The sequence below is a fragment of the Anomalospiza imberbis genome, chromosome 21 (assembly GCF_031753505.1).
Source record: "Anomalospiza imberbis isolate Cuckoo-Finch-1a 21T00152 chromosome 21, ASM3175350v1, whole genome shotgun sequence".
In the NCBI taxonomy this organism is placed as follows: Eukaryota; Metazoa; Chordata; class Aves; order Passeriformes; family Viduidae; genus Anomalospiza; species Anomalospiza imberbis.
Genome location: NC_089701.1, coordinates 9,597,298 through 9,609,715, shown reverse-complemented (window position 1 = coordinate 9,609,715; position 12,418 = coordinate 9,597,298). Strand labels below are relative to the sequence as shown.

Genomic DNA, 12,418 nt, shown 5'->3' with positions numbered 1-12,418 from the left:
GTGAAACAAATGAGTTTAATCCTTTTCCAGCTTGGCTGAAGGTGTGGTGAGGCAGCAGTGCTACCCTGAGGGCCTGTGCTGGCTCTGCTGGGGCTGGCTCTGTTTGTTTGGAGCCCTTTGTGGCTGGCTCTGACCCTGCTCTGGCCTGTGGATGTTTGCAGAGGTTTGAGGTTGTGCTGCAAGCAGCCAGAAGTGAAGTGAGGGTTGTGGGGGAGCTCAGCAGCATTCCTGTGCTCCCTGTTGCACAGCATTCCCTGCGCTGTGCACCCCACCACACACCCAGCGTGGGACTGGGGCTGCCATCTGCTTCTGGTGGTCAAACCTCCCAGAAGAGGAGGGAAGGCTGGAGGGTCAGCCCCATGCAGATTCCTTTTGATGGTGGTTGGTGCAGGAACAGCTCTTCCACACCAGCTCCAGGGAGGTGGGTGGGCTCTGAGCACAGGTCTGTGGTTCCTGCAGGAATCTCCCATCAAGAAATAACCCCTCACACCTCTCAGCTCTGCCTGTGACATCCTCAGGCAGCTTTGCTTCCTCAGCTCCCCCAGCTGCTCTGGTGCCTCTGCCTGGGGCTGGCCCTGCTCTTCCCAGACAGATTCCAGCGCCATGGCCCAGCTGGTGCTCCTGGCTCTGATGCCACAGGCTCCATGGATTATCCCGACCTCCTGGTCTGCTCCAGGAGCAGCCTGAAGCATGTCCTGCATTGCCTTATAACCCACAGGGGCTGCTTTGGGGGTGATTTCAGACCTGTGCAGCTGGGTCCTGGTGAGTCTCTTGTCTTGCAGCAGATGTTTGACCTCACTGACAGATGGGCTGGGCCACCTCTCTGAGCCCCAGTGTCTCCTGAGTGCCCACTAAAGGGTCAGGAGTCCCGGTGGCACCTAAACAGAGCCCAGGATGGTTTGCTCAGAATAGGTGCATCTGGTGAGGGCCTCACGCTGCTGGTTTTGGTGAGAGCTGTGGCCACCCTCAGAGTGCATCCCTCAATGCCAAGGATACTCTGGGTTCTGCTGCCAGCCCTGGGGTTGTGAACAAATGGGTTTTGTGCAGGGTTGCAAGAAGACTCAGTCCCCCAGAGTCCTTCCCAAGTAGCTCTCCATCTGGCATTGCTGGCCAGTGTGTGTCTGACCTTTAAATAAGGTGTGACCACACAGAACTCCCACTGCAGGAGCACAAAAAGCACTTTCTGCTCTCAGATGGTGACCCCACCCTTTTGGAACATCTCTATGCATTTACCCATAGCTCAGCAACAGATCAGGTCGTACTGGTCTGTGGTGGGACAGGTGAGAGTGAAGACAGTCAGGGCTGGTTGGCTCCCCAAATGACTGATTGTGCAGTGTGACAGCAGCAGTTGGGACTCCTGGCTGGCTTTCAGCAGGCACCAGTGTTCCTGATCCCAGGCAGACACCAGTTTCCTCCCAGGGAATTCAGGCCTCTTGACCACCCCAGGCTGATGTTGTGGGTGATACCAGGGGCTCGCCCAGCTCAGTGGCCTGGCCCCATCCCTCTGGCTCTGGAAAGGTGCACGGATGGGCTGGCACACAGCAGAGCTTTACCCCAGGGATACCCTCAGGTCACTGCAGCTTCCAGAGCCACTGCTTGGGTATTTATTTGCTTGTGGTGGCTGTGTGTTTCTTCAGCTGGTTGTTTGAACTCATGGGAAACTGGCACTGGAGTGTTTAATAGGTAAAGGATTTATATTCTGTTTTTGAACTCTCCTGCCTGACCTTTTGATGCATCCTGGTTCTGGTGTTTTGAGAGACAGCGAGGGTATCTATTGTTCAATATAAATTATCTTTGTCATACTTCAGTAATCCATTTTGTAAAAATGAGGATGCAGATCTTTCTTTCATCATCTGTGTTGCCTTCTCTGCCTTTTGATGACGGAAGCAAGGAGCAAGAGCTCTATTCCTTATCTGCCTGGCATCTGACCTTGAACACAGGCAGTGCTGTAATGCTAATTCTAGTTTGTTTTATAGGTATTCCCATGATTTAAAAAGATATTAAATTAACATTAAAGCATTAAAATATAACTATTTAAATATTTATTATTTATTAATATTAAAATTCAGTATTTCTTAATATTAAAAATATTGCCATTTAAAATATTAAATATTTCTAATATTAAATAACCTGGTATCATTAGGAAATGTTGTCTAGGAGAGTTGTCAAACTCTCACCAGCCACCTCCTTTACCCAATGATTTAGGAATGCTTAGCACATCACACATTCACTGATACAGTGCCTAACAGCTGCAGGCAAACCCTACTGAAGCCCCACCCTCTGTTTGCAAACACTTCTACATCAGATGTGTCAGGCAGTGATTCAGCCTGAGGTGCTTTATTCTGTGTAGTGATAACAGCAAGGTGGTTTTCATCCCTCTGTCTTGTCTTGTAGCTTCTGAGCCTGCTGAATGGATTTCATGGAATCCCAGAACGTCCTGAGTTGGAAGGGACCCACGAGGACCCTTGAAGTGCAGCTCCTGTTGAGCTGTATCCAGGTTTGGTACGAGGATGGCAGGAGATGGACTCCAAGGTCCCTTCCAACCCAGCCCATCCTGGGATTTTGGGAAACCAGGAGGACACCCAGGGCTGCCCTGCCTGAGGTGGAGGCAGCCAGAACTGCTCCTGTGGCTGCAGCAGTGAGGCTGGCAGTGATTACATTCAGATTTAGAGTTTTCCCAAACATCTCTCGTATTCCAGGACACGTTTAAAAACTTCTGTCAGGAGAGAGACCCTTGAGGCCAGCTAGGATTTGTCAGCTGCATCTGCAGGGTACTGGTGTGGGGAGCTTTTGGAGATGCATGGCTTGAGCCAGTTGTGTCTGTGCTCCATGGAGGCACTAAGTTTGAGAGCATGCCCATGCTGGGGAGAAATGCTGGCTCCACTTGAGGCTGGAGGCAGGAGCAGGCTGGGATGAGGCAGGATGGATGGACAGGGGCTCAGGGTCAGAGGGGAATTCCAGCCTGCAGTGACAGGACAGAGCAGATATTTCCATGACTTGTCATCTGTAATCGATGTTTAACTTCTCCCTGTATCTGAACTGGTGAAGGTAGTAACTGTTTCCATTTGAGCACAAGTCAAACATCCAGTTTGTTCTAGGGGAAGAAAAATCTTGAACAAAATCTTCCTTTTTATGTCACATCATTATTGAAGAATAATTTGCCGTTGTAAATTGGGCTCACGCAACCAGTAATAATAATATGGTTTGTGATTTCATGCTCTTAAAATGTTTCTTTGTAAAGTTTTTGCCTTGCCTGGGCCCTGCTGAATGATACTGTTAGTCTAATGCTTTACTTATAATTTCAGTTTATGATAATTACATCGTGTTTAATCCTTTTTTTTGCATTCTTTATTTTAGCATTACCATGCTTATTCTCTGGGCGTGATAGCCTTTTAATTAAACTTGCCTGGTGATTTTAAAAGAAATGAGTGCTGACTTTGTTGTTTGCTTGCCTGTGTTGCCCTTTGCAGCAATCTGTCGTTACCCGCTGGGGATGCACGAGGGGACCATCCGCGACGAGGACATCACTGCTTCCAGCCAGTGGTACGACTCCACAGGGCCCCAATATGCACGGTGGGTTCACCTCTGAAAACAAATTTAATCCTTTTTCCCCCCTAGAAACCCAGTATGTGGCTGAGGAAGAAGATCCCCCACCCTTAAAACCTTGTTTGCTGCTTTTGTATTCAGTCTGGGTAGTGCACAGTGAAAGGCCAGGAGGCCATGGCAATGGTCACAGCTGTGATAGAGGAAATTCTAGTAATATTAAGGGGGAAAATCCTTCTCCATGAGAATGAAGTGGTGGGAGGGGGACCCAGAGAGGTGGTGATGCCTCAGTGTTTGGGGACTTGGCTGTACAGACCTTGAGGAACACAGGGCAGCCTTGGAGCTGGCCCTGCTGTGAGCAGGGGATGGGACTGCAGACTCAGAGGTTGCCTCTGACCCCCATCTTTCAGTCACTCTGTGAATAAATCTCCAAAGGATTTGTGACTTACAAGTCAGCCAGGAACAGTGCCCCTGGGATTCTTGTGGAGTGCTTTAAACTAAATCATAGGAAATCCTTTACAAGGATGAACTTTTCAACAGCATCCTATTGAGGAAATGGGCTGTGCTCACTCTGCCTCAAAGACCTTGGAAATGCAGAGTTAAGGAATTGTTAAGCAAGCAGCTAAATTATTTTCTTCACTGTCAAGGAGGCCTTGCTTTGCTTTTTTTTTTTTTTTTTTTTTGGTCATTTTATTTCTCTCAAAGCTATTAACTGATGATTCACAAAAGAATTGCAAATGTGAGTTTCTTTGGAATGGTTTGTAGTGGTGATAGCAAACATTCCTACAGCTTTGGTGCAAGTCAGACAGAAATTTCAGGTTGACTATGATACTTAGATTTTTATGATGAATTCAGGCACTCCAAAATCATGAAATTCTCCTAGTGCTCAAATATTATTTTTTCTTAGTCTGTGGTAGAGCAGTGATGCTGTGTGCTGTATTTTTAAGTGTTTGAGCAGGCCTGTGGGTCTGAAAGCTGGGGGATTTTTCCTCTGAGTATGGCTTATTTCCAGTGCTGCAAACACTTCTGGGCACCACTTGCCATCTGTTACCATCCTCTCTTTGCTGGATGTTCAGAGGGTGAAGGCATGAAGCTGACCTCATTTGGTTAAGGGTCAGAGTTGTCCCATGCAGATGTCCGTTCCTGTCACTTCAGTCACCCTTCCTGCCTTTTTAGAGCTTTTTTTACTTGCTATTCCGGTGTAAGAAAATCTTGCACAAACAGCTGACCAGACAGAGATTAAAATCCTCTCTGGCCTGAGCCTTGACCTTCAGTGTCTCCTCGTGGGTACCACCTTCCCTGATGCCCTCACTGATCCCATCAGTTGGAGATGGGGTAGCTGCCTGACAGCCAAGGGCACTTCAAGGGCTCGCTGTTGGCTAAGAAATCCCTGTTGCTAAAAAACCCACACATTTTTGGTGTGCAGATAAATTTGTCACAACTACAGCTCTCACAATGTTCAGCTTAGGAGCAGAGACCTTCCCCCCACTCTCCTAGCAACATCCTACACCAGCAGCTCTGATGACTGCAGGAAATGTGAACTATGCATTGAATTGACCCAGAATAATTTCAAACAGATCTTTTCTTGCTAAAATGTATTTTTAAGATGGCTCATCTTTGAGCTTTGTAATGCTGCAGGAGGTGGTCAAGCAGAAGTTCAGGCCTTACCACATGGGGTTTAGGAGCAGTGAGGATGCACTTGAGCTGCAAGGTGTTACAGAGCAGAGAGCAGTTCCCTACTGAGCAGCAGGGTTGTTTCTGATCAATGTGGAAATTGTTGTCTGGGGAAAAAATTACTCCAAGTAGTTAATGAAAGGTGTCTGGGACTGAGGAGCTGTTCTGTATAGGGCAAACCTGTAGGATTTGAGTCTCAGCTGACCATCATCCCAAAGGGCAGAAATATTTGGTAGCCATTGCTGGTTTTATTGCTTCCTCCCAATCCTCAAAGTTCCGTGTGTTCCCTCAAGTAATCATCAGAAATCTGATTCTTTTTAATGCGTGCGATTTCCCCCTCAGGTTACAGAGGGAAGAGGGGGATGGAGCCTGGTGCCCAGCTGGTTTGCTGGAGCCTGAAGATGTGCAGTTCCTGCAGATTGACCTGCACAAGCTGTTCTTCATCACCCTGGTGGGCACGCAGGGCCGGCACGCTCGCGCCACGGGCAAGGAGTTCGCCCGCGCGTACCGCATCGACTACAGCCGGAACGGGGAGCGCTGGATCTCCTGGAGGAACCGCCAGGGAGGGAGGGTGAGCTGGGGCTGCAGGCACATCCTACTCATCCTGCCTAATTGTCTTGGTTGGAAAAGACAGGTGCCTGCTAAGGAAGGCAGGAGCCACCCTTGAAATGGAAAATGTAAACTCCCTTCCTAGGAATTATTATAATTTTGAAATTAAGGGGCTCTCAGATATGGGAGTAGGAATAACAGTTCTTTAATAGGAAAATTAAAAATACAAATGCAAGAGTACAAAAAACCCAAACCACTGACAGAGTCAGAGCAGGCCCTGGCAGCCTGTGGGTCAGGGAGGTGGCAGCAGTCCCATCCCATGGTGGCTCAGCCCTCCTGCAGTGCCAGCTGTGCTTCTGCTGGAGCAGGGATCCTGCACAAGGCTGGAGTTTTCCTCTGAAGCTCCAGGGCTGGTGGGGATGGGCCTGGGCTTCCTCTGGGAATGCAGTGGGGAAGAAAGCTGCTCCTCTGGGAATGCAGTGGGGAAGAAAGCTGCTCCTCTGGGAATGCAGTGGGGAAGAAAGCTGCTCCTCTGGGAATGCAGTGGAGAAGAAAGCTGCTCCTCTGGGAATGCAGTGGGCAAAGGCTGCTGTGGTGTTCAAGGTCAGATTGTATCCAGGTAGGAATGCTTGGCTCCTCCCCTGGGTGGAGCCTCTCCCCAGGGATGATGGAATTTTCTCAGCCATGCAGGGACACTCAGTGGCCATGAACAGAAGAGATCTCCTGGAGGGAGGATTGGCTGTGGCAGAGATAAAGAAAAGTGCCCAATGCACAGAGGATACCTGCCCCAGCTCTGACAGATGGCAATAGAACGCACACCCAGCTACACCTTACAGCCTGAGACATTAATGCATCCTACTCCATCCTGGCTCTGCTGGAGCAGCGTGTTCTGCCTCAGTTCTGTGCATCATCTGGTCCCATCCAGCAGCACTGCATCGTTCCTGATGTGGGGAGCACTGGGCTCAGCAGTGGCCAGGACTGGAAACTGCTGCTGGGTTTGTCTCTCACACAGTTTGGGTTTTCTGGCCCTGAGTAAGGGCATGATCTACGACAGCAGCTGCAGGATGTGGAGATGCTACACAAGGTGCATGACCTCCTTTGCTCCTCTCAGAAGATGGGCAGGATTCTCCACTCTTCTACTGTGGAGCTGGTGCAAGGATGCTTTTTCTGAGGGGATGTTTGAAGTTTTCTTCCTTTGTCCATGTCCCCATACCTGATCCCCCAAATCAGGAAAACTGTGGCTCTTCACTACCTGTCTGTGCTCGTCCAAACATCACATGGGCGTCCTTCTCTTAGACACTTGTTTCTAAATTGGAAGCCACCAAGCAGATGCCTGCTTTGGGATTTAAAACTGGAGTGGGTGGCAGGGAATTAAGGAGTTTCTGGGTGTCTGATAGCAGTGTTTGGTGTGTGGATGTTGAGGAGGAAGGAGTTTAGAGAGTAGGAAATGTGCTGAGCTCACACGCAGAGGCTTCCCTGCTCACCACAGTTGTCTCATGCTGTCTCCAGACCTGAACACGGAGCTGGGGCTGTGTTCATAACTTTGTTAAACTTTCCCTGGGACTCTCACCTGCAGCTGTCTGACCTGGTCACCCTGCCTTCAGGCTTGTGGAGTCTGAAGACCTAAGCCAAAATAGAGAGGTCCTGGGTGTGGTGATGTTTCCTTGCACTGAGGGTGCTTTGGAAATCCCAGCAGGGTCTGCAGTGCAGTATTTGGTAACAGCTTTTATCTTGTTAATGAATTATTTGCTCACCTAGACCTTTGATCAGCTGTTTGCCATTACCATTACATTGCCCATCCCTCACGTTTTGGTGTGTGCTACAAAAGCTGTGTTTGCGGGATGGGAGGGGAAGTCAAACAGTGGAGAGTTCCCAGGACAATGGTGGCACTGAGGGGAAGGGTGAGGGTCCCTGCCTGTCACTGCACTGCAGCAGGATGGGCTGGCTGGGGTGATGCTCAGTCCAAGATGCCTCCTGTGCAGCACCAAACACTGCAGCACCTCTGGAATTGTGTTGGCTTGTGGAGAAAGGACATCAGGACCCTCCACCAGGGAACAGGTGATGAGGGCAAGCTCTGTTACCTGTTGCTGGAACCCATGGATCCCTTGAAGGAAGGGGTTTCATCCAGTAACTGGAACTCTGCAACATCCACTCACACCTTCACCCCCACCTGCCTCTCTCTTCTCCCTCAGTGCTGCTTGGGGGGGTCTGCAGTGGGCAGGAGGTGAAATGGCAGCATCCCTCCCACCCCATCAGCCACAGGAGGAGCAGCAGCAGCTCCCCCCTGCAGATTCCACCTGGGCAGCTCTCCAGTGTCAAACAAGGGGGTACAGGAGCACCACTCTGCAGCCCAACAGCACAACAGGGAGTGTGGGAAATGGAAAGATAGAAACTTCCACAGACACTGAAGGGCTTGATCTGCAGCCTTGGAAGAAGCTTGGATTTATGTAAAAATAAAGTACACAGATACTAAGTAGAAAAATCATAAACTTATGTTTATAGTTATGACTACATCGTTGTAGTAAGAATATGCCTTAAGTAAGAAAGAAACTGTATTGATAAGATGGTGAAGGGTTTATAATGTAGGAAACTGGATTGATAAGATAATGAAGGATTTATAATGTGGAGGTGTAATTGCATAGAGTAAGCTAAGAGTTTAGAAGTTGTAATAGAAGTATATGTGTGATAGTAGCCCATTGGATAAAAATATCTGCAGTGAAGTAGAAGTAAGTAAAGGTGATAGGTTAGAAAAGCAAAATAAACTTTGTGGCAACCGTCCATTGGATTGGAAAATTACATATTGCCTTGTAACGAAGAACTTGGGACTACTTTGAGCTGTGGCCAAGTGCTTGCTCTCATAGATCTCACAGCCTGTGAGGCTGAAGTTTATCTGAGCACTAAGTCATCCTTAGCCTGACTGTGGTGCCATCCCTTCGATAATGAGAAGGGAGAGGTTGCAGCTAAGGCTCTTTCTCCTCCAGGTGATTGATGGCAACACCGACACCTACGACGTGGTGCTGAAGGACCTGCGGCCGCCCATCATCGCGCGCTTCGTGCGCCTCATCCCCGTCACCAAGGCGCCCATGACCGTGTGCATGAGGGTGGAGCTCTACGGCTGTGTCTGGCACGGTGAGCACCCCTCCCCAGCCTGGCACTGCAGAGCAGCTCTGGCTGGGGCTCCCCTGCACCCCCAGGTGTGCAGAGGGAATCCCTGGAACTGCAGCTAACCCTAGAATAAATAAAAATGTCACATGGACACAGGTGATGCTGCTGCTGCTGTATTTCTGAGGTGTATGGCCTTCTTTTTCAGATGGTTTGGCATCCTACAGCATCCCTGAAGGAGGGACAATAGCAGCTCCTGGCTTCCCCATCGTTTATCTGAATGACTCGACCTATGATGGCTACCAGGAACGCAGGTGGGAGAAGTTGTCCTGTTCTCTCTCTGTCACCATGCAAATTCTTTCCTACTCATCCTGTCACTGGTATCTCATATCCCAAACACTTTGTCATGCTTGCAGGATGTTGGAAAATGCTGGGTAACAATGTCTTGATATATTAATATCTGATGGTTTCAAGCTGGGCTGATACAGTAGAGCTTGGATATTTAAATAAAAGGTTTTTATGTAGAGAGTAGGTGTTGCATGTAGCTGTCCAGCACTAACTTAGAAACCTGGGCCTGCTGGACAGCTGGTCCCTGGGAGTGTCAGGGAGCTGCAGATGTAGGCACAAAACCCAACCTGCTAAGCCAGGACTCTCTGAAACTGCTTAACCTCTAGTTCATGTGCCTGACTGGTAGGAATCTGCCTCTTCCAGCTGTTAATCCTTGTTTGCAGTTCAAAGGCACGTGTACCTGTGCTCTTGTAACAGGAGGGCTCTCCTGGGGTGGACTTGCAGAGCCAAGGACTTGCAGAGGGGGTCAGAATTGTGCCACACTGGCATCTTCTACTCTGGAACAGTGCTTGGGAAACTGTGTGAGGGGCTCTGCACCCTCACATAGGAGTGGAATGAGGCAGGGTGCTGGCAAAGAGTCCAGTCAGCCTTGGAAAGAGCCAATGACAGTGTTCTCAGGAGCAATGCCAGAGATGATCCTGGTTAGGCCTGGCTGTGGCTCATGAGCGGCCCATGGTCTCACTTCCCACTTTCCTGCCTTTCTGTGCCTGCCTGCCCCACAGGTTCCCCCAGCAGAGGATGGAGCAGTGTTCCTGCCATGCAGCTGCATGGTGAGATGCTGCAGTTCCAGCTCTGTTGGGTGAACACACAATGTCCTTTTCCACACTGTGTTTGTTCTCCAGAGGCTCTGCCTGTAGCTCAGCTTTGATGTTGGTCCTTGACACCAGTGCAAAAATTTCTACCTTTTCTCTAGCTGGGAATGATGCTAAAATCCCAGCCCAAACAACATCAGGGTGGTGCTGCATAAGAACAGTGATCAAGTTCTTGTCCAGGATGGGTCAAGAGCAGGAAAATGGAAGTTTTGCTGGTACCAGTTGAAAGATGCATGTGGTTTCCCACTGGAGCTCTGGCTGACTGTTGGTTTCTCTCTGGCCAGGCACCTGTATGGAGGGCTGGGCCAGCTCACAGATGGAGTGCTGGGGCTGGATGACTTCACCCAGAGCCACCAGTACCGCGTGTGGCCGGGCTATGACTACGTGGGCTGGAGGAACGAGAGCTTCAGCACGGGCGTGGTGGAAATGGAGTTCCAGTTTGACCGCCCACGGAACTTCACCTCCATGAAGGTAACTCAGCGTGGTCCCTCTCCAGGGGGACAGGCTTTGGGTCTGGGGGCTTCCAGGTTGCTCCTTTGGAGCATTGAATGGGTTGGAAGGGACCTTGAAGCTCATCTCGTTCCACCCTCTTCCACAGGCAGGGACACATTCCACTAGACCCGGTTGCTCCAAGCCCCATCCAAGCTGGCCTTGAGTACTCTTCCCAAAGCAGGAGGATACAGGAAGTGCCTGTATCCTCCTGAATCCAGAATTTGAGCAGGAGATATCCCAAGTTTTCCAGTGTAGACAGGTGAAGCAGGTGAGCACTTGCTTCTTCAGAGCTCAGACTCTCCTTCCAGTATTTAGCTTGAAGGAAGAAAAAGCAGACACCTGAAGCAGTTTTTAGGCAGCTGAGATGGGTTTAGGATGTAGGGTTTACTAACCCTTAAGGTAAAGGAATGTGGCTGTGCTTCCATTTTGACCAAGCAGCCTCAGCCTGTGCTTGTGCTGTGGGAAATTATTTAAACACACAGGAAAAGCACGAGTTGAACTTTGAGTATGTAGTAAACAGCAGGATCTTTTAAAAAGGATTGGTGGCTTTTCTTGTAGAGATTTCAAATGAAGGAGAACCCACCACATCCTTAAATAAATTGTTTTGGTGGTTACTTACTCTGGTTTTATTTTGTCTATTTTTAACTTGCAACTGTTGGCTGTTTGCCTGCTTTTGCTGGCAAAAAAAGAGTCCTGCCTTCTCAGAAATCTTCTGCTTCTAAACCATGATTTAACCACTCTCTTAATCTTTGCTTCAGTAAACTAAGTTGGCAGACTTCTCAATGCCTTCCTGGTGAGATCAAGGGTCATTTTTGGAGCAGTCACCCAATCCTTTCTTTCTTTGCTGATTGCTCTTTTGGAGGTACAGAATCTGGATCTGGGTGCAGGCTTTCCATCAAATTGCATCAAAGAATGGTACCAATTTCCTGCTTTTGGATGATTCCTCTTTTTTTGTGAATCTTGTGATGATATTAATCCTCCAAGCCAAGAGAGAGGGAGCCAGTGGTCATTAAGGCTTTGGGATCATGCTAAAAATCACTTCCAAGTTATTAGTGTCCAGGATAAAAGTACAGTGTGGAAAGCATCACTTAGATTTTGTCCCTGAGTTCACTACCCTGATATGAGTCAGTCCTTGAGATTATTTTAGGAAACTCCCTCCCTCCCATTTAGTTTATTTTATTGCTAGTGATTCTGTGTCTCCCTCAGGTCATTGAAAAAAGAAGCAAATAACTTTGATTTAGGAATGCATTCCTCTTAGAAAAACAGAGAAGAATTTGTGCCTTAAAATTTGTAAGACTTACTAGTTGATAATGTTTAATCAAATTAGTATAATATATGAGCACACAATATGCTAAATGGGGACAGATGCCTTCCAAAAATCTGTCTTGTAAACACAACCATCCTGATAAACCAAACACATCAGATCCTAAGAACAGCTACTTCATCTAGCATCTAATTAAAAAGCTGTTCTGATTAGCATGAATTAATCTTCATTATTTACTGAATGTTGCCTCTTTCAGCTTTGCATTTCTTTTGTACAGGCCAAGTGGTCTGTGGATAATTTTTGCATCTTTTTATCTGATAGCTTTATCCCAGTCCTCTGAGCTTTCCCAGTATCCAAGAAACTATTAAAAATAAATGTTGGTAACATTGCAACTGCTTTGCATAGGCTTGCATGCTGTAAAATTGGACTTTAGGAGGAGATGTTTGCAATAGAAAATGTCTCTGTATCAGTCCAGGATGGAAACAATCCAACTCCTGTCCAAATATGGCACAAATTGTATATTCCAGGCATCAGGCTTTCCTGCCTGGTTATGAATGACTGTTTCTCCTTATTGAATAATGTTGTCTAAGCTTCATCTGGTCCTAATTATTTGCAAATACTCTGCTTTTGTCTT

The 12,418-nt window shown here is 48.2% G+C and overlaps 1 protein-coding gene and 1 long non-coding RNA gene across 4 annotated transcripts in view; one reads left to right on the top strand and one right to left on the bottom strand.

Moving 5' to 3' along the window:
• The window catches only part of LOC137486353 (uncharacterized), a 417,767-nt gene that overhangs the window by 60,852 nt on the left and 344,497 nt on the right, over positions 1-12,418 (bottom strand). The gene's annotated exons all lie outside the window — the stretch shown is intronic.
• Positions 1-12,418, top strand: part of LOC137486339 (discoidin domain-containing receptor 2-like) — a 58,381-nt gene that overhangs the window by 27,977 nt on the left and 17,986 nt on the right. For all 3 annotated transcript variants that reach the window (XM_068211567.1, XM_068211568.1, XM_068211566.1), the window contains exons 3-7: positions 3,471-3,573; positions 5,560-5,788; positions 8,748-8,895; positions 9,077-9,182; positions 10,313-10,499. In XM_068211567.1, coding sequence (XP_068067668.1) covers positions 3,471-3,573; positions 5,560-5,788; positions 8,748-8,895; positions 9,077-9,182; positions 10,313-10,499 — 773 coding nt within the window. The remainder of the gene's footprint in view (positions 1-3,470; positions 3,574-5,559; positions 5,789-8,747; positions 8,896-9,076; positions 9,183-10,312; positions 10,500-12,418) is intronic.